The sequence below is a fragment of the Mus caroli genome, chromosome 18 (assembly GCF_900094665.2).
Source record: "Mus caroli chromosome 18, CAROLI_EIJ_v1.1, whole genome shotgun sequence".
NCBI lineage: Eukaryota > Metazoa > Chordata > Mammalia > Rodentia > Muridae > Mus > Mus caroli.
In genome coordinates, this window is record NC_034587.1 from 36,484,690 (window position 1) to 36,506,239 (window position 21,550).

Sequence of the window (21,550 nt, forward strand, 5' to 3'; positions counted from 1 at the left end):
TACTTGGTTATCTTAGAAATGTATGGGCTTGCTACTACTAGGTATGTTTTCCCATTTGTGCTGCAAGTACTTTTTCTGCAGTCTAGTTTTTGATTGTGTAGATAGTACAAGTTTCATACATATGTTCGTGCATGTATTCATGCGTGTGCATTTGAAGGTGTTTATATATGCTTGTGACCTTTGCTTTTAAGTCACTGGAATAGCCGGTCTGTTGTTTGTTAAGCTTTTTTTCCTTAGGGAGCTGTATAAAGGTGTGAAATGCTCTTCCCCTCCAGCTCTCCCCGGACTCCTCAAGTATACCCCCTACCACCTTCATGGCCTTCTCCCTTAAAATCCAGTTTAGTCCAGTCAGTCATTACCTGCATGCACAGCGGTGTGACTACATCCACTAGAGCACATGAAGCCTCCAGAGGCCATCAATTCCAGCAGCTCCTCAGTAGCCTGGGAGGCCCCGCCCCTCATCCTTGCTGGAATTCTGACTAACTTGACCTTGTCAAGTGAACACAGTTACTAAGAGCTCCGGAAAACAACAGTGTGTCTCAAGACCACCCTTCACCCCCATTCATCGTGAAATTCCTTAGCACCATTTAAGTCCTGCTCAGTCTCTTTACTCTTAGTAGCAAATCCCTGAGAAGCTGCTCAGAGCCTGTGTCGATTACCCCAGGTGGCTTTTTCACATACATAACTCTGGAATTTGATTTAAAAAGATAATAATGATACATGTTCCCCTTCCTAAAAAACCTTTGCCTAGATAGAATTCATGCAAAACAAATTTAGATTCTGACCAGTCCTTGCACGTGACAATATTATGGATAACAACAATGCAAACCATTGTCACCCCTGGTCTGAATTTTGACAAGAGCCTCCTAATTTGCGTCCTTGTTTCCGGATGGGACACTCTTCCACCTTGAAGACTACATGGCATGTTTTCTTCAGCACTCACAAGTGTCTTCAGCGGGGGACTGCCCAGACTTCTGCACGTAGAATGTCATAGGCCCAGTCCTTTCCCTTGTCCACCACCTTTCCTTTTCTATAGCACTCACCTTTTCTGCCAGGCTGGGGTGTTTACTTACGGATCAGACTTAGATGTTGGCGTTTAGACTGAGCACCTGACTAAATATCACTTTGTAAGAGAGCAATCAGAACACAAAAGGATCGACAGTCTCTCTCTCTCCCTCCCTCCCTCTCTCTCTCCCCCTCAATCCCACTCTCCCTCCCTCTATCTCTTACACACACACACACACACACACACACACACACACACTCACATTGTCTCTTCGATTACAATGCCCTACACCTACACGTGCAAGAAGGCTGCCATCAGATATGGTTCCTTGGCCTTAAACTTACAGAACTATGAACCAGACTAAGTTTCTTTTCTTCCAAAAGTTACCCAGCCTCATGTATTTTACTCTAGTTATATAAATTGAGCTAATACAGTCTACACACGTTCCAGACAGTGCCTGTGAGTGCAGAAACTTCCTTCTTTCTGAGCTCTTTTTACTGAGAACCTTCCTTTGTCCTTCATAGGAGTCTGTGATACACCTTCATACTGGCTAGGGAAAGCATTGGAGCCCACACAAGTACTGGGTCTCAAAGGTCTGGAGACTTTGTTCCAGCTGATCTGAGAGGGAGATAGTATTCTACAAAGTTATTAGGAAGCAAATGTCCCTGAATAAGAAAAGACAGAGTAAAAGAATCCATAAGATCCAGTAAAGTTGGAGGATCCTTGACATTCCCTAGTCCATGCTGGTAATGCATACGCATTTCCTTTTTTATTCAGTTGAACTGATGGATAATGTTAATAACTACGGTCCAGAAACATAACTTGATAAAAATAGTTTTTACTCACAACTTATTCACAAGATATTGTCTAAGCAGCCAGGTAGCTACCACCTCACTTAATTTTCCTAGCAGTGTTCAAGAAAAAAATTCAGCATATTTTTCCATTAGGAAAATGCAAATTAAGACTAGTCTGAGATTGCATCTCAATAAGCCAGAATGGCTGTCATCAAGAAAACAAATGACAAGAAATGCTGGCGAATGTGGGGAAGAGACACCATTATACAATGCCCATAGACTTACACATTGGTGCAGCTAGTGAGGATGTGGGAAGAGAACTGCTATACACTGCCCATAGACTTACACACTGGCTGCACCAGTGTGGAAATCAGTAGGTAGTCTCCTCAAATGCCTAAGAATAATTTTCCTCCAGGGACTATACACCTAGAACTCCACTGGCATTCTGTGGCCATTAGAGAAGTACAGAATTGAAAGTGTTTGAATTGAAAGCCCAGAAAGCAAAGATCTTGGCTCTCAACACATTTGCTTTATAGTAATGGTTATTTCTTTAAAATTTCCAATTCTATATGACTAGACTCCTCCCCAACTCACAGTTTAACCTGAAAGCCTAAACTATCAAGTAGACAAATGCTTGGTATTATAGTGGAGATAATATTCATGTATCTAGTTAGAAATAAAGAAATAAAATATTATAGCTATCGTCTGAAATTCCCCAGTTATAGAAATTTAACAATTTCTTACAAAGTTTTCCTCCGATCACTTTCTAAGGGTTAATGTGTCAATGGTTTTTAAAGGTTTAGAAGCTGAGAAAGAACAGACACATGTCAAGAAAACACATTGCTTCCTTACTATGCTTCAGGCTGGTTCAGTTCCAACACAATAGGAGATTGATTCCTTGCGTTCTGTGACAGTTGATGGCATTTCTTTTGGATGTGGCTCTGGAGAAGGTTTCTAGAGAAATAGGAGGATGCCTCTGTGCACACATGCCTGTGAGTAGTGTGTGGTGCTTCCATTAGCATCCGTAAAATGTGATCGTTCCCTTGAAATCTATCAGTGGGCTTTGGGAGAGATAAGAGAATAGTAGATCTTTAACTACTAACAACGGTCAGAAGTGTATTCTTTTTAATATATGTTAACTCTTGGCCTCATGTGCCAGAGATGAGCTAGCAACCTTAGATGACCTTACTGAATACACAAGGTAAGAGCCCAGCTCTGTGTAGCTTGTTTCCTCAGCCCACTCAGTTGCCTTCATTTGCCCTTGGGGGAAAAATGTTGATGGCACCGAATTTATTGCACTACTTACTCTCTGACTTTACACACAAATTGTATATTAATTAATATGCACTTGGTCAATCTGCAACTGGCAGGTGTTTGGCATTTGCTTTTCATTTTCTTAATATTTGACATTTGTTGGTATGCAAAATTAACACTAGTAATGATAACAGGTGCCCAGATTCACTGCAACCATCCTGCTGTTCGTTTGGATTCTGTCTGTGTAAACCTGAGGAAGCAAGAAAGAAGGACCTGTACACCAGAACACAGTGCTTCTTCTCTGTCCTCTAACATTTTCCTTCTTAACAGCAGCTGCTGTGTGCAATACTCTATTAATGTAGGGAGCTAGTCAGTTTGAATGCATAGTTACCCCTATTTAACTCTAGGTAAACTAGCAATTACTTATATTGCAAAGCTTTTTAATATCCCTCAAGATATTATAATGGGGCTACAGTTTGATGTTGTATTTTATCTAATTCTTCTCTGTTAGCAGAGGTAGCAGGAAATTAGGCTCTTTCTGGAGAGGGAAAATCATATCTCGTGCACACACCCACACATCCACACCTACACCCACGCACACGCATGCTCGTGTACACACACATACACACACACACACACACACACACACACACACCACCACCACCACCACCACCACCACAACCCCTGTATGTGTGTGTGTTTAGTTACTAAATATAATGGTTCCTTTTGAGGGATTTTTAAGTAAAATTCTTCAAACTGCTTTCCAAATTATTGATCTCTACCCCACACCCCAAGTGCTGATACCATCAGGGTTTAAGATTTTCAATTGTCCTTTTAAAACAACAACAACAACCAAAAACAAAACAAAACAAAACTCTCTGTAGCTATAGCCTCTGGATTTGGCTTTTTCATGGTTAATGATAAACCCTGCAGTGGCTTGCCTGAGTCACAGGCTTGAAGTGGCTGGGCTTCAGGCTCCACCTGCCCTGTGCTTTCACAGCTTCAGTGAGCAGAGGAGCTGCTCAGGTGTTGCCTGAGACCCTGAGAAATTTGTGTCTCAAGAACAGTTCCCAGCATCAGTTGTCAGCTAGCCTGCTGCAGTTCTGCATTGCGATCCCAAGACTGGAGAGTGATTTCTTGTCATCCCAGCCCTAGACTCAGAAGCTCTTCATCGTGACCTCATTTTCCTCCCATAAAAACCACAGCACATAATAAAGTGTACAGGGCCCACTTTACAGAGAGACTCCTAATCCTTTTAAATTGCAGGGGCATGTGACAGCCAGGATTAGCCAAGGTGTAAAACTGAGGGAGCAAGGCAGCTAAGAACAAATTCCACAAGTGTCAGGCTCCGCAGTATCAAATGGGCCTGAAAAGAGCCCCAAACCCCTACGCTCTGTAGGTCACACGTGGGGGAAAAAGACCATCAATACTGACATGGCTGCAGGTAGGTAAAGCTGATAGTCTGTAAGAAATGTAGTTAAATTTACACTTACAGATTAAATTCTCATGTTTTGAGCTCAAATAATTCATTTTTGAGATCTTTATTCTTATACTTTATGTTTCTGTCTCTCTGACTTTTAGCCACTCTGTCTCTCTGTCTCTCTCTTAAATTAAAAAAAAAAATGTCTTTTGCACAGCAAAGGCCAAACTGCTAGGTGCACTCACTGTGGTCCTGGGCCTTTTTGTGGATGAGACATTTGGAGGTCAGACACTTAATAATTTACTCAAGGGCACAAACCTATCAAAAGCCTAAAATCTAACCTGCCAGCCCACAAGGCTTGTGATCTTTATGTTCTATCATCTGTCTCTCAGAACACTCCAGAAGACCCAGCTAGCGAGGCCTCAGTCAATCAGGACATCTAGGTCTTTGTCTAGCTGTGTGACCTTGGACAAGTGAGTTGATTTTTGGGAGACTTCATTTCCTTCTTTACAGGATGTCAGAAACTGCATTTCCCTGGTAGAGTTACTGTGTAAGGAGTCATTCATGCCTTTAAGGCGTGTAAATGTAACATCATGGAAACACTCAGTGAATTTTATGTGCTTTACCAGTGTAATGTTATTCATTTTATATTCTTTGTCTTTTCCAAACGTGTACACAGCAGGTGTTATGTGTTCATCTTTACAAGGGACATGGGCTCAGAGGGGTTAAAGACCTTGTCTGAGATAATACAGCTAGGAGGTGGCAAAGCCAGAATTCGACCACAGGTCCCTCTGGCTTCGAAGCTTGCTTGCTTTTACACATCACAGTACTTTAAATTCCCTTCTTATATTTGATACGGTGATAGGACAGTACGGCAGGTCTCACGGATAGAAAGGTCTGGTGGTGTTGTGTGAGTGTGCCTCAAGACCTGGTATTCACCCGAGGCTGGTTGACTGTAACCCTGACACTGTCCTGCCTGGCTTAAGGGGAAAAAGTAGCCTGGTGTTTATGGATGTGTTAATTCCACTCACAGGGAACTTGAAATCTGGACTACTTGGAAAAGTTCCTCTCAGTTGTATTTTTATTTTATAATTTTATTCTCTCGCGGCTCCTGGCAGGGCCTCAGTCTTCCTGGCTTTTATGTGTAAGGCATTCCTGATTAAGTTGGAATTAGTGCGTAAGTCCAAGAGCATGAGCAGGACACTTGGGGCACAGACTAAAGCTGTCCTCTCTGTGCTCATTTGGAAAGTCTCTGTGAAATGAGTGCATTGTTCCCAACACGTGGTAGACTTTGTAGATTGTATGAGTTAATGCTCAAAGATTACAGGGTCCTTTGTATAGCGGCTTTCTTCATGGCCCAAAGAAAACTTCATTTGTGCAGTAGAGCTGGAGTGACCCACAGCGCTGTGTAATTCAGACTCATGAGAATTCCAGCTTTAACTTGTATCACAGACAAAACCTTTGGCATGGCCAGAAGATAGCTGGAAAATCATCTGGGGTGTTCTGAAGTGTTCCAAATGAGCAGCAGCCATGTGGACAGTCATTTCTACATTCTTGCTATACATTCCAGGCTTTGAACTCAGTGTGTAGCCCAGCCCAGCCTTGACTTGAACTTGCAAAGCAAACCTCCTGCTCTAACCTCCTGAGTATTCAGATTAGTCCTATACCACCGTGCCAACCCCAGCTTCTTACTGGATGTTTGTGTCAAGGCGGTTTCATTTACAAAGGTGCCCTTGCATTTAGGAAAACTTAACTTGTATGAAGAACGTGTTGGCCCTGTGCCTAGCACTTTATATTTTGCAGTGTGCTCTTGTGCATATTATATTTGTATTTGATTCCAAGGACAGCTTAACGGAGTTCTCTAGACGCCTGTACCATAGAACTGGATTTTGGTGTTGAAGTGCCTACCCATGGTAAAAGTTCTCTTGTAGACAGGATTGTGGTCTGCTTACATAACTTTTCGAGAAAATGGCAAATGAGCAGAGAGGCATTCTCCTTTTTGTGTTCCCATGTCACTTCCTACTGTTTCTGTGGGACCGTCTTTCATACATCGGTGTAAATATGTGTCTTACTTAAAACCTAGTCTGTGTCTAAATGAACATCTGCCACAGTTCTTAGAAAGAATAGATATTCTCTTTGTTATCGACAATTGAATTTAAAATGCAACCTGCCATCTTCTCCCACTGCACTATAGTGGATAATGGATATATCTTTCTTCATTAGGAAGAAAGATAATATCTGGATGCCAGAGGCAGAGTTATGGGAGGCTACTCCAACCTGGCCTGCCCCTAACTCTGGATTCATTACTAGATGCTCTCAACAAGGGATTGCTGAAGATACTGGGCCAGAGACAAAAGAGGGCTAAGAGATGCATTACTTGTTAACAATCCATTCTCGTGGGACGTGGGCAGTTGCTTCCCATGAAGTTTGGCTGGAGAGGATGAATTGATTGAATGGCTGCTGCAACCCCAGGGCTTCACTCCTGGTTGTTAGATCCACAGGGTAGGATCAGAGATGGCTCTTGTGAAATGGTCATGCCATGCCCTAGGTTGGGATGACCTTCAGCTTAGGGAGGAGTCATGTGAGATGCCCAGCTCAGAGCTCAGCTGGCACAAGCACACATATCTAGACGCCATCTTAACTGTCAATGAGAGTGTTCATTGAGATGTCAACTGCAGAGTGGCTGAGGCTCAGCATGGGGAGGGGAAGAGGAAGGGAGAGCTTCTTAGAGGTTACAACTCTTGGGCTCAACAGGAACCACAGCCCCTCCGTTTTGCGTTACTTTATAAAGGCTCCAAGAGATTGCAGAAGTGAATGCTAGTCAGTCGGTTTATTACCAGGGGCTCTGGCTGCTCTGGAGATGAAAGTTTCTTATTCTCTGCCTAACCCTTGCCCCAGTTGATCTCAACTCTTTACAGTGCTCACTTTATCCTGTTTCAAGTTTGAGTCTAATAGAGAAAATGTAACAATGTGGCCTTCCTTCCCGACAGCTGTGTTTGGGAGTGAGACTGCCTTCACCGACTGGCTGGCATCATCAGAGCCAAGGATCTGCCAACCCTGAGAGAACAGCTGTTCCAGTTGAAACTCCCATAATTCTTGTGACTTAGCTTCCTGCATATCAGCTTTGGACATTGCTTTAAAATATATACACAGAGAAGAGGGCCACAAGAATAATTGTGGGATACTTAGAGCCAGCCATAAATGAAAGGGATGGAGAGGGCCACCACCATCCTCCTATAGCTCTTACTGCTAGAAAGAGGACATCCAGGAGGCTGATGTCACAGTGTAAGAGGTTATAACAAAAGGATCAGTCAGTTTTAGTGTCTTAGTAAATTTGAGGTGCTTATGTAGCCCATTGGAATCATCTTTGAATGCTGCAATATAATGTTACACAAGATAAGTAGGGTATAAAACTATGTAAAGGATATAATCTCAGCTGTGGAAAAGTGTGTTTAGCATTAATGAGAATTCATACAATGCATTCAGCTCCATGCCTGGTGTGGCAAGTACTCAGTAAATCACAGCTACTGGACTGTAAATCCTCTAACCACAGGGAACACAATTGCTTCATTCACCACTACACTTAGGGAGCCTCTGCAAAGTGGGTGTTCAAAAGAATTCTGGTGATTGTTTGAGTGAGTGTTTTATCATATGCATTTACAGAGGCATCTAAGAGAAGGGGAGCCTGTGTTGTCTTCTGTAATTATATCTATAACTTCGACAGCTTCATTTTTATATGATTTGGTAAAAATGCTGGGACATTAGAAGCGATGCAGAATTGCTGAGAACTCATTGAGTTGCCTATAAAGCACAGATTGCTGTGCCTGGCATCCCAGGAGCCACAGTAAGTGGCTGCTACTTACAGATGGTAAGCACATGTAAGTACCGGCCTCAGGGTAAAGAACTATTATAGTAAGGCAAGTAAGAGTTGGTAAGGTTTTAGTTTCTCTTACATTGATGTCAATTCAGTGTGTGATATTCCCTAAAGGCTTGCGTTTGAAACTCTTACTTAGGGAGTTCATGAGACTTGCGAGGCGTGGAGCATATCTGGATGAGGCAGTCACTGAGAGCAGATTTTGGGGATTATCGACACGCCCATTTCCTCTAGTCTGCCTCAGATTTCTGATCCATTGAGATGTGAACAAGCAGCCCTGTGCTCCTGCTGCCAGAGCTGGTGCTCCCACCAACATGACTTCCAAACTGTGATAGACGGCACCCTTGCCTCAGGCTCACACTGGGATAGATGGCACCTCACCTCTCATCCACATTACACCCTTACCTCACATCTGTATTACAGTAGACTGTACCCTTATATCATAAATCAAACTCCTTTAAGTTGGTTCTTGCCTGGTATTTGCCTCAATAATTAAAAAGGTAGCTACTACATGTGGTCTTAAGTAATAACAACAAAATGATGTTTTAAAAAACTTACAAGAACACAAAACCTTAAAAGTTATAATCTGTAAATAATAGAACTGAAAGGGATTTTCTTTTTCCTTTTTTTTTTTAGACTTTTGTATATTTTCCAAGTTGGTACATATATGTACATGCGTCTGTGTCTGTGTGTGTGTGTGTGTGTGTGTGTGTGTGTGTGTATGTTTATCAGTCACCCACTTCCATCCTTTGAAATAAGATAAAGCTCACCTTCCCAGTTACCACAGAGCTGATGAAGGACTAAGGCTGTACTCACTGAGGATAGTTGGGGAGGAGGAACAATGTTCCCTGTTCTGTGTCAGTTTGGGATCATAATTTAAATATGTTTTATGGTCTGAAATAAAATTGGGAAGCAGTTGTAAATGACTGGGGATGCGACCCAGTGAAGAAAGGAAAGGTGTTTGGATAAATTGGTTCTAGACAACGGCAGTAAAATGCCTTCACTGTCAGCAGACAGTGGTTTAGATTATCTCTGTTTCTTTTCAGTCCCTTGTGTACATCAGAAGGGACTAAAAGGAGACTTGAACTCTAGGATCAGTTACTAGAGAAAGTGCTCAGAGCTGGCCTAGAAGTGTCTCTGTGGCGGCCTTTCCCAGCTTTTCCTCCCTGTTCTCTGTTACCACTATGCTCCTGGTCATAATGACGCAGTCCTTAGCTTTCTTCCTAGTTCATAGAACTGTGTAACTTCTTGTCATCCTGATGCGCAGATATTCAACACGGTGCCTGATGTGCCCCTCACCAACGCCCAGCTACACCTGTCCCGGAAGAAAAGCAGTGACTCCAAGCCCCCATCCTGCATCGAGAGGCCCCTGACGCTCTTCCATGCCGTGCCATCCACAGAAAAACGTGAGTCTCTGCTGCCCAGGGACAGGGTGGTGTGTGGAGACATCCTTGTTGCCTCATGGCTTGCTGTGGACATCATTAGACTTACTGTGTGCTGCTGGCCTTTGGTGTCTTAAAGGCTCTGTCCTCTTGTGCCCTGCCTGGTTCCATTACTAAGAGAGGTGTCTGGGCAACAACCTGAGCCTTTTCTTCCTGTTGCATAGCAGGATGTTGGCTATGGTGCTGCCTGAGGTCCCACCTTTGTCGGCAGGTCATAGAAACAGTCCTTCTTCCCTAATTTGGTATGGAGTTACTATCGGAGGAGTCACATGTCTGCTAGCATGTGCCTGTCCATGGTTTCTGCTTGCTCTTACTCTTCTCTGTGTTAGCGCCTTAAAATATTTAGAATCAACTACTGAATTAAAGACTTAATTCCTCTCTCTTCCAAGTAGAAGAGAAATGACACCACAAATGTGCCAAACTTTTTTATCTCAAGACTTCTGAGTTCTTTGCAATAATTGAGTACAAGGCCCTAAAGTATACAGTCATACTTCAGTTTTTGTGACAAGAAACAAGTGTCCTAGCAGTTGGAAGGCAGAGGCAACAGGGGAGGATTTCTGCAAGTCTCAAGCTAGCCTGATCCACATAGAATGTACCAGGCTAGCCAAAGCTTCATAGTACAAATCTACCTCAAAATAAAGAGGAATCAGTTAATCTATCACGGGAGTGAAGACCTCACGATCTATTGGAGGTCAGCCAGTATTGGCTTTTATTCCAGCTTTACCATAGTAGAGAGCTCTGCCCCCTTCATCCTCAGTTTGTAGGAGGGATAATAGTGTTCACCCTAGAGGGTAAACCTGAGAATTAACAAAATTATTCATTACAGCATCTGACATAAGGCTGTTACACATAGACACCAAAACCAGTCCTAACACGCAGCTGACATTTCCATGGTGCCTTCACGGTCTAGGGATATGAGAATAAGGCCTTGTCTGTAACCTGTTCATGCTTGAGTGAGAGAATTAGTGCCCTGCTTCCAACAGCGATGTTCATAGAGAAGTGTGACCCAAGGGAGGCCATACAGTGTCCTGGCAGAAAGCTCCAGATTGCCCCAGAGGGAAGGCTGCCTCCATAGAAGACTTTTGGTAAGCCTCTGGTCCTGTATTCTTGCCGGTTAGGGACAGTGGTTTCCCACAATCTCAGACTGTTGCAGAGATCAGGGAATGGGCCTGGTCTTTTACCAGAGATGTGTGCAGGGCAGGAACAGAGGCCTTAAACTCTGCCAGACGGCCTAAGGCTATAACACGTGTCAGGTGCCAGCGGCAGGATAGGTCCTCAGTGATGGTGATGGTGACTCCTGTGACTGTGAAGCCTGATCTGTTTGAGAGGTACAGAGAGGACAGCAACCCCCTTACCTCAGGAAGGAAAGGGCTCATATCTACATTGTATCCTGTTGTTTTCTCTCTCAAGGTTTCACTCCTTTTATACTGAAAAGTAAAGGCCTCTTCCTTGTCATAACTCATGAAATCAAAATATTTCTGCTCTCAGAACCTCATTGCATTTAAAGATGTTTTGATTTCCTATAGTAAGGCCACGCCTTGGGAGTTAGCACCGTTTGGATTGCATCAAATACTTTGCTTTCATAAGTAAAGCTAGTGTTACCATTCTTATATTTAAATCTGTTTATGTCTACTCAGATCATTTCCTTCATATCGTTTCCTAAAAGAGTTCTTAGGCCATAGACATGTTGGATTCTGCCCTGACGTTGGCTTCCCTTCTCACCGTAGCCCGTGTTCTTGAACATCTGGTGTAGGGGATGCGGGGAGAGCATGGGGGCCGTTCTCTCCATAGTCTGCTCAGAACTTGGGCTCCTCTGCATGTACCAGGGAACACTTGGAACAGGACTGACCTCATCCCATCTGCTGAGGGAATAAGGCATCAGGCTACAGGGTAATGTGCGCGGCTCAGGTTTCCAGGAGAGCCCGGTCACCTAAGGTTTCCTGCTAAGCAGTATGCGGTGCAGATGGGGACAAGGCAGGCTGTGTCGGTCATTTCTCCAGGCTTCGGATAGTGCTGGGCTATGGTCTGCCTAGAGTGGCTGCAGCCTGGGACCCGGTCCTGAAGCCCACTTTACAGCATTGAGGGGAGGAGAGGGAGATGAGGCGAAACCAATTAGATCTTTGCCTGAGATTAGTGTTTATCACAGGAGGCAGAAGCCTAAAGTTAAGGATGTGTGAAAGTAGGCCTATCTAAGCCATAGAACAGGCTGCCGTGTCCTGGCTGCAGCCGATGAAGCAATACAGCTTCCTCCCGGCCAGTGACAGGAAATAGGATTGCAGCCTCCAGCTGATTGGATTTTAGCAGAGGGCCTAGCTTCATAGGCATTTCAGTAGAAAACTCTGCATGTGCATGCATGTATGTAAGGGTACCTATGTCTATGTGTGCATTGTTTGGATGGTGTGTGTTCATATGAACTATGTGTATTTTATAGTAAGAAGACAGCATGTGGGCACTTACTTTCTTCTGAGAAATGGGGATGGCCCCCAGGCTGCTGTGGGAAGCTAAGCAGGGGCTTCGGAGTGGAAGGTGCAAGGAGGTGTGGGCCAGGAGGCGGGAAGCTTTGATGTAATCTTGGATGTAATCGTGATTTGTCGTCACTGTCACCAGTAGGTGACAGTGCACTATAAAGTTTTCACTTTGTCAAAGCAACAAATGTGGAGCAGAAGCACAGTTAAGGATTATACCAGCAATCCGTGAAAGCAATTTGTATATTTCCACAGAATGACATCCTTCAAATTAGGCCTCTGCACAAACCTAGCTCAGTGCCTCCCAAATCTTAATCATTTATACCAACCTCCTCTTACACTTTGGGGCCACAACCTCATTATTTGCATGTACTGCTTGTTTAACACATTTTAAATTGATCTTAAAGCAACTCACTTGTTTGCACAGCCTCAACTCTGGTATTTGAAGTGTCTGAATACATGAATTTTGATGTACACATTATATTACCCTGCACTATACAATAAGATAAATTCCTAGCTACTAAGTTAGAAGTTGTCCTCCTCATTCCATCTCAGAATTACTTGTGGACCACCTGCGGGAAATGTCAAATCCACAGACGTGGCTCCCTCTCAGTTTTGACCCACTCCAAATCTTCCCTCTTAATTTGTGCACTTGGCTAGAATTGAGCTCAGATGTTGACAGTGGACACTCACTGTTCATCTGACATTTGAAGTTTGTTGTGACACCCGTCTGTCACAGAGCCTATACTGTTTGAAGGTTCATGCTAGGTGAACATGAATATACAGTATGTGCACATGCATGCATACCTCTCCGGGGAAGCTCATCTCCTGTTTTGTCTCTGTCTCTCTGATCTCTATGGAGCCCTGGTGTGCTCTCATTTCTTCTCTGCAGCACCTGCAGTTTGACAGCACTTGGGCAGCTCTTCTGCTGTCTGGCAGGAAGATTCAAGAACGTTCCTCTGAGGTTCTCATTATTTTCAGTAGATTGTCACTCTCTTTAAGGGTCTTGGTCTACAGAAGATGAGACCCAATTTCTTGCTCTTAGAGGTAAATCTGTACTACTGTGATAGGCCTTGAGTCATCATCATTGGCCTCCTTTTCTGAAGGGACAGTCCTGAAGGTCACACTGAGAGTTCATAGGCCTGGTCCTGTCTTTGCATCTCCACTTCTGACTCATGGAAGAATCCTGAGTGCTAGATGGTGCTCGTGACATGCATGCATCTCATTTTTCAGGAGGAGTTTTTCCTTCTGCTTGGGTAGAGCAATCACACACCCAGCCACCTGCACATGACTTAGGGCCTCCATTTTTGGAATGAGTGAAGTCTTCTCCAACTTGAGCTTTCTTTATCCTAAACTGCATTTATGATGACAGAGGCCTCTTGGAGCCTCCTTAGGATGAGGAGCCAGGAAGTGTCTACTGCTCTGATGGAGGTGGAGAATTGGGGCAGTCTGAAGGCTTAGGCAGTACATGGTGGAAGTGGGGCTAGGGATGACATGGGAATAGACTCTGAGATGAAAGCTCTGGAGAAGAACAAGGTAGAAGCCATTGTACCAACACATGCAAACCATTAGAAGAGGAGAGGGACTAACTAGCAGAGTTGTCTGTAGTTGGTCAAGGAGTGTTTTCTGAAAGGGGGAATTTTGAGAAAGATACTGAAGGGATTGAGGGTTTGATCTGGGCAAAGGCAATGGCCCTATTTTCCAGGTGGAGGGAAAAAATATGTATTCCAATGTTGCAGTCAGGGTCATTCAGTAAAAGGCAAAGGACCTATTTTCTAGCTGGAGGGAAATAAAATGTATATTTCAATGTTGCTGCGCTCAGGGTCATCCAGTTAAAAAAAAAATCAAAGTAGGAAATGTGTACCCAATCACTGTTCCCCAAAGCTACACTATTAATCACTTGTGACCCAAGTTTCCAATTTCAGTGTATGGGGTAAATCCTGGGAGACACAATATGGTTAGGAACAACTGTTATGCCCAAATCTGGAAGACCAAGTATTTGCAGTTCTTCTCATGAATCTGGAAGTTAAATTGCATTAGGCTGGGGATCCAGTATGGAAGAATAAGTGGATACATTTAATAAAGAACCCTTGAGACCAAACTCTATCTGAGGCTCACTCAGTAACAATGATAAAAAGCAATTATAGCTCAAATAATGTTCTAAGCCCATCGTTATTTCTTCTCATCCCCCTAATTGGTAATCCTATAAGGTAGACACTGAGCTGCAATTCTTAGGCAGATAAACCGAGACTGGAGGCTTTAAGTAGAGAGCTAGAGTTTGTCACCCAGATGTCCTCCCTTTGCTAAGTCATTTTGTCCGTGCAAGGGGACCTCCATCAGTTTGTGAGCCATAGAAGTGAAAACCTTGCTTAGCTGAGATACAGAAGTAGTAAAAGCCAACTGTGCCAGCTTCCAGGGATACTTCAGGGGCAGTTGAGCCATATTGAACGAGTTTTTTTTAATATGCAAACTGACAATCTATAGCCAGGTGGCAGCCTTCCCTCCTGACCCAGCACCAACCAGCACTGCTAAAAGCAGTGAGCATTCAGTGATGGTTTTAACATACTAGGCCAAGGCACTCTCATTTGTGATCGCCTCTGAACAGATGGAAGGAGGTTTTTCAACTGTGCTACCAGACGGCGGATAGCAAAGGGGATTCCAGTTTAACCCCCAGGTCTCCACACTGGTCCCTGCACAGCAGAAGAAGAGGACTGGTATATCTGAGTGAAGGGCACTAACACCAAGCTGTACTTTTTCAAGACAGCTATAGAAAGTAGAGCCAGAAGGACCAGAGTGAGCCTGGAGAAGCTCTGTGATTTCTTCCAGGAGGCTGCAGCTTGACAACAAAGAGTGGTCTTCTCCCCAGTTTTTAGTATATACACAAAGATGTTGAAATGAGCATCTTGGAACAGTGGTTCTGAGACATTGGTGTGCATTACATTGTACGGAGCCTAGGAACAATACGGATGCTCCATCTTCTCCAGCACTCTTAGGGACAGGAGATCCAGACTCTGGTTGCTACAGTAACTCAAGGTAGACCAACTACAGTGCTGATGCTTTGTCATTACCAGGAAGGGAGTGAAGGGGCTGGGGTGAGAGGCCCTGTAGTCAGAGAGAATAGTTCTGACACCTGGAGGGCAGCACTCTGGCATTCTGTTCCTCTGTTTTCTCATCTGTAAAACTGATCGTTAATAACAGCTGTCCTGGAGGCTAATTACCATAATTAAATGAGTCCAGTGCCTGTAAAGTTCTTGACATGAGGCCTAGGACACAGTAAGCACCTAATAACTGTTGTCTGTGATTATGATAATTATCACCAGGCTATAGTGTCACCATACCGTTGAATAGGAGCATAGTTCCCCTCTGGTCCTGCAGATTCCAAAGGAGAGGGCTCCAGCATGGGAAATGTGGCTGCCCTGCTTCCAGAAACAGCTCCCTTAATGCTCAAGTACAAACACATTAGAAACCTTGGCAGATGTTGTTGGGGTTGGTAGGGGTGGATTAGGGACAGGAATGGATTCTTGGGCATTGTTTCATATGGATCATGTTAACTAGTTGCTGGGATTATAGCTCTGATTAATTCTTTTAGTTCAGCTAATACATGCTGGACCCTCTCCCAGACAGGCTCAGTGAGAGACTAAGAATTTAGCTTATATACTTCTCATACGTGTCTTCCTTGTTGAAAAATGGCTGGGAATTCACACAGTTGAGAGGCTTATGTAATGCCTTCCTCTGAGCAGTCAGAGCTGCAGCCTGTGCCATTTCTCAGGTTGCCTTTGGAGATCCTGAGTGCTCTGGACAAACGTGTTTGCTTTGGCAGATGACGTGTTTGTCCACATGGATTCCTGTTGTTGCAGAGGCTCCAAAACGTGTAATGTGGCTCTTTGTTTAATTATGTGTGGTTTCTGTGTGTGGCTGAAAACCAAAGAGTTGATGTTGCCATTAAAACTGATGTGTAGAGGACAAATGACGATAAAGAAAGTTTTAGATAAGTCGTTAAATAGAGCAAAGGATAGTAAAGGGTTACATCTGTGTGCTGCTAGCATTACGAGAGCAAAGCAGATAATGAAGCATTAGGTGTGGGGTGATCTTTCTGTTAAAAGACATCTATTCTCTCTCTCTCTCTCTCTCTCTCTCTCTCTCTCTCACTGTGTGTCTGTGTGTCTGTATATGTACGTGTGTGTGTATATATATATACATATATATCTATGCTTTTATATATTTTCTTTATTAAAGAGGAATGCATATTTACTATGTATTGATGTTTTCTTACTATAAAGTTCTCCAATTGTATCATCTATTTACTGTCTCAAGCCAATTTATAATGATTCGTGATATAAAAATGAGGAATGCATAGTTTCTTACCAGCACTCCACAGCAGGATAGGCAGCAAAGTTGCCTCTGGGGAGAGTCCACTTACCTCTAATCCTTCAGTTCCCAGCATAGCCATTATGTGGAAGCTCTGCAGCTCCACAGGAGTGAAGAGCCTCAGGACCAGGCTTCTCTATTGTGCCTCCGTGCCTCATTTCAATGAGTCAGTTCACCCCTAGGCCAGCCACTGTGCCTTCTCCACTCTCCACAAAATCCACATCTACTGACATGTCCTTCCTTTGCAAGGACAAAAGTTATTATGAGCACCACGGAAGGTGTGTAAGCCATACATACGCTGGCCACACTTCTTTCTCACTCATCAAACCCTTGCTTGCTCCATCAGTCATTGTGCAAGATACTATTTATTTAAACATATTGCACAGACTGTTCACAACAATGTTCTTATCATAGGGCCTCTGACCGAATGAGCAGGAAATCAGACCACCTTGGCTTTCCTTCTGGCGTGGTCTGCTCTGCTATCAGGAATGAAAGCTACAGTGCATGAAAGGATCTGCACTGCACAGTCAGGATGTCTAGGTCTGAGCTTCTCATGCACTTGGGTGTTTCCCAGAGATGGCAAATTCAGAAACTGCTGTGCATTCATCATTTTTATTGCAAAATTCATTAGGCTGCCATGCTATTATCCTCCTATCTTGTCAGGATGATGTATTACAGACTTCATTGCAAAACCCTAGCAAGCAGAGGAGAGTGTTCCTCTCTCCCAGCTATAACACGAGAGTGCCTCTGGGGGTTTTGCTTGTGCCTCCCTGTTCTCTGTGTAAAACTCTGGGTCTTTGCAAAGCTGCTGCCTGGTAACTCCCTTTTCTCCTCCATGTTTGAGTGTGGAGAAGGGTGGGGTTGCCAGATTTGTCTGTGCAGAGTCATGGGTCCTCTGGGTTTTTTTTTTTTTTTTTTTGATGTTGTGGAAAAATAACATGTTAGCCCAAATTTTGACAGGCTGCTGCAGCGTGGGGACATCCTGTGAAGCGACAGGGATCTGTGTCTCATGTTTACTCTTTAGGTCTCTGTGTTCAGAAGACCAGCCGAACCTAAGCCTGCCAAGACCTGTGCATTTGGCGTGGCTCTGTGATAAACAGACCCCGCCTCCTTTGTTGGATGGAGTTGCCATTAGAGTGAATTGGAGTCACTTAGTAAATATGAAGAGTGTGGGAGCTTAGCTTCCTCGTTTCCATGGCAACCCCAGAACAAGTACAACATCACCAAAATTACTCTGCGGCTTTCCATTTTTAGTTGCTGTGATTTGGTCCCATACTTGTGTTTTCCACTCCTGATTTGTACAGAAAACATCAATGCTGCCCACAGTCACTAGTGCTTCGGTCTCAAGGTCCCGGCCTCAGCACCTGCAAAACTCAGTTTCACAAAACTACCTCTCTCCATTCCAGCAGAAGAAATTTTGATTGCATATTATTCTCTTGCTTAATGTGTGACTCTCCATGGGCTTTTGATATGCAGAATACAGGAGCTATTCATTAGAAAAGTAGGTGACCTCTGACCTCACAGGCCATTTGAATAGACACTGTGTAGCCAGATAGCCTATGCTTACACGTGAGTAGTTTGTGTCATTAAGGACCAAGTCTATATCTACTGTCAGTGCTTTAAAATATATTTTCATGCCGGGCACTGGTGGCACATGCCTTTAATCCCAGCACTTGGGAGGCAGCAGGCAGATTTCTGAGTTCGAGGCCAGCCTGGGCTACAGAGTGAGTTCCGGGACAGCCAGGGCTATACAGAGAAACCTGCCTAGAAAAACCAATATATATATATATATGTGTGTGTGTGTGTGTGTGTGTGTGTGTGTGTGTATGTATATATTTTTTTTTCATAAAAGCATCCAGCACATTCCTGATTCATATTTAAAACTTGCAACTTACCCCATCCCCTCGTCCCTGTGCTCTGGCTTTTGGTGACTGATATACAGAGGCATTCCCTGACAACAGATTTGAGAAAGGAGAGCATTCTCACCAACTCTAGCCAGCAGAGGAGCGTCAGAGAGAGAGAGAGAGAGAGAGAGAGAGAGAGAGAGAGAGAGCAGAGCGCGACACATATCTGGTGGCTGCTCTCTTTTGAAGTCCACTAACATGTAACCCCCTTTCCTCCAGCAATCTAGATGGCCCAGTTCTAGCTCCTGACAGGGCTCCAGAGCTGGCCTGAGTCATCCAATGGGCAGGGTGGTTCCTTTTCATCTGGAGGGTGTCCTCTACCCTTCTGCTTTGCTCTCAGGAGCAGGTACCCATTTGCCCACAGGAGGCGGGGCTTCCCGTCTTAAGAGACACTGAGTCATTTCCCCTTTATTCCTTAATTTATTCCAAATGCCCTCAAGTTTGTCTTGGTGTAGTTTGGCTGAACCACTGAGACAGACAGTTTGCTTTTGATTTTACTCTGGGACAATCTTTCCTTTCCTGTCCACTTTCCTACCTACTATCAAGACTGTCAGCCTAACAAAAAACTTTCTCCTGAGAAGTTCTCAGCCATCTCCTCTGTGATTTTGGGGTTCTGAGACTTACCCCCTTCTGCTGCGGTGTCAAATCCACTTCCTCGGTGGTCACCAGGTGGACACAGGAGTTCTTTTTTCTTCTTGGTAGTAAGTCCCTACTCACTCGCTCTTTAGTCCACCTCCTCCTGCACTCCTCCTGTCCCTCCTTCCTCACTTCTCTTCCCTTCCTCCTTTGCCTCTCCCCTCCCCTCCCTTCCCCACTGAGCCACCTCTCCAGCCCTCAAGGGACAGTGGATTTAAATGCTCTCAATCCTTAATTGACTAAAGGAGACCCGAGTTCAAATGTTCCTCTGTAAATGAGCATGTTGGTCTGTCCCTTGGAGATAGAGCATGCCTCTAACTCATATATGAAGGCTCCATAAGAGTTAATCCACTTACTTCTTGGCAAATGAAATAATTGCCAGCAAAATCAGTTGATTGCATTCCAGTGTGTGGAGAATGAGGGGAGAGACAGACATTCCAGGTCTGTCACATGCTGCTCCGCCATGGTACCCATGCCATTTAGCTGCATCATCCCCACATCTTTCAAGTCTTGTGTCCAAGGCTTTTAAGATGAGAAGAAACAGAAAGTTCTTCTCTTTGAGCAGTAGTCCAATGTTTATAAAACACATTCCTGCATATGATCCCGCTTGATCCCCAGGACAGCTCGTGAGCTGTTTAGGACAGTCCTCACTCTTCCCATTTCACAGATTTATCCAGATCTGAGGCTGCAGCAACTGCTCAGTGGTTACAAACAGGGGCTGCTCTCATGGAGAACCTGGATTCAATTCCAAGCACACACATGGGGCCGGAGGAATCTGTCAGGGCATGCGTGTGAGGCACTGGTTCATGTACAGGCAAAACAACCATAAACACAAAATAAAAATAAAGAACTCCTAAGCTGAAGAAGAATCTGAGGTCCCATGATATGGATGTCCCTGAGGGCGCATTGCCAGCCAGAGACAAACTTTCGGAGATACTTCCGGTTCCTCTTTTCTGAGCTGATAGTAATTAGTAATTTCCTAATATAAATGTGTGGCCTGGACCATGGGTTCAATTTTTTTTTTTTTTTGGGTATTGTATTTGTAGACAATTGTGCAACTCTTATATCTCTGCTTATTAAAGAATTACCTTGAAGTTAAACCTCAGATGTGTGACTCCAGGAGTAAACAGATGTTTCTTGGGTGTGGCCATCAAGTTAGTCTGGAAATTGATATTCTGTATTGATGTACTGGACATTTAGAAGTCTATCATGGCCGAAGCTGTCGGGCAATGTTAGGGGAAAGGGTTTTTGAAGAAAGTATGGCAAGGAGCCAATGAGGGCCTCTCTGTGTCCTTAGCATCTGTAAATCAAAAGGAAGTCACAAGTTAAGAGGAAGTGGGATCATAGTGTCCTAGGAGGGGAAAGCCGGGCTTATACTAAAGGTGAGGTTACCTCCATCCCTTCAGCATGAGAAAACCTTTGCTTTAAAACCCATGTGACCTGTTCCTTTTTGACCTTTCTTTTCTCACTCTTTGATTGTTTCACTTTATATTTATTTGAGAGAGAGATAGAGGAAGGGAGAGAGAGAGACAGAGAAAGGGAGGGAGGGAGGGAAGGAGGGAGAAAACTGGAGGGTATAACTGTGCGTCTGTAAATTCAGCACAGGGTAATCTGTCCATTCATCATGTGGGTTCCAAGGACTGGAACTTGATGGCAAGTGCTCTTCCTCACTGAGCTACCCCACCCCCCGACGCACACATGCACAGTGCCACTCTTAAATTGTATCCTTTCCTACATCCCACTTTTTTTCATTGTGTGGTTGACTTGTCTGTTTTTGTCAAGTTGGCACTGAACTCCTAATTCTCCTGCCCCTACCTTCCGAATATTAAGAACACAGGCACATGCTACTGTGCCTGGCTCCTTCGTACTTTTTCAAAGCATCAGATATTTTAAGTTGGTCTCTATATTTATAAATTGCCGTATGTGTGGGAGCAACCTCTCCCTATTCTGTCAGCATTCATATGGGCCCTTTTTGTCGTTTTCCTCCCCAGAGGAGCAGAGAAACAGCATCATCAACTCCAGTTTGGAATCGGTCTCCTCGAGTGCAAACAGCATCCTTAACTCTAGCAGCAGCCTGCAGCCCAATCTGAATTCCAGCGACTCAAACCTGGATGTGGTCAAACCTACTCGACCCAGTTCACTGTAAGTACGATAGCCCCCGTCCCCTCCCCACCGACCTCCAGCATCTGTCCTACCAGAATTTCTCCGGCTTAACCTGACTTTGGGTTACTGTTCCATGAACATGATTTCCACCTTCCCCCTGAGCTTGGAACTTGCTTGATTTGTTGTGGTTTTTTTTTTCCCTTAAGCATCATCAGCACAAAGGAGCGTCTTAACATACCGCTTCTTAGCCTTGATCTGTGACGCGCTGTTCTGCTGAGATGGCT

General features: G+C 44.2%; 1 protein-coding gene and 1 long non-coding RNA gene across 8 annotated transcripts in view; one reads left to right on the forward strand and one right to left on the reverse strand.

Moving 5' to 3' along the window:
* The window catches only part of LOC110284816, a 57,324-nt gene extending 40,186 nt beyond the window's left edge, over window positions 1–17,138 (reverse strand). Inside the window, exon 1 of the long non-coding RNA XR_002376987.2 lies at window positions 16,676–17,138. This is a non-coding gene — a long non-coding RNA (uncharacterized LOC110284816). The remainder of the gene's footprint in view (window positions 1–16,675) is intronic.
* Arhgap26 (Rho GTPase activating protein 26) overlaps window positions 1–21,550 on the forward strand; it is a 388,578-nt gene that overhangs the window by 293,075 nt on the left and 73,953 nt on the right. For all 7 annotated transcript variants that reach the window (XM_029471859.1, XM_029471862.1, XM_021150728.2 and 4 more), the window contains exons 19-20: window positions 9,616–9,754; window positions 21,155–21,305. In XM_029471859.1, coding sequence (XP_029327719.1) covers window positions 9,616–9,754; window positions 21,155–21,305 — 290 coding nt within the window. The remainder of the gene's footprint in view (window positions 1–9,615; window positions 9,755–21,154; window positions 21,306–21,550) is intronic.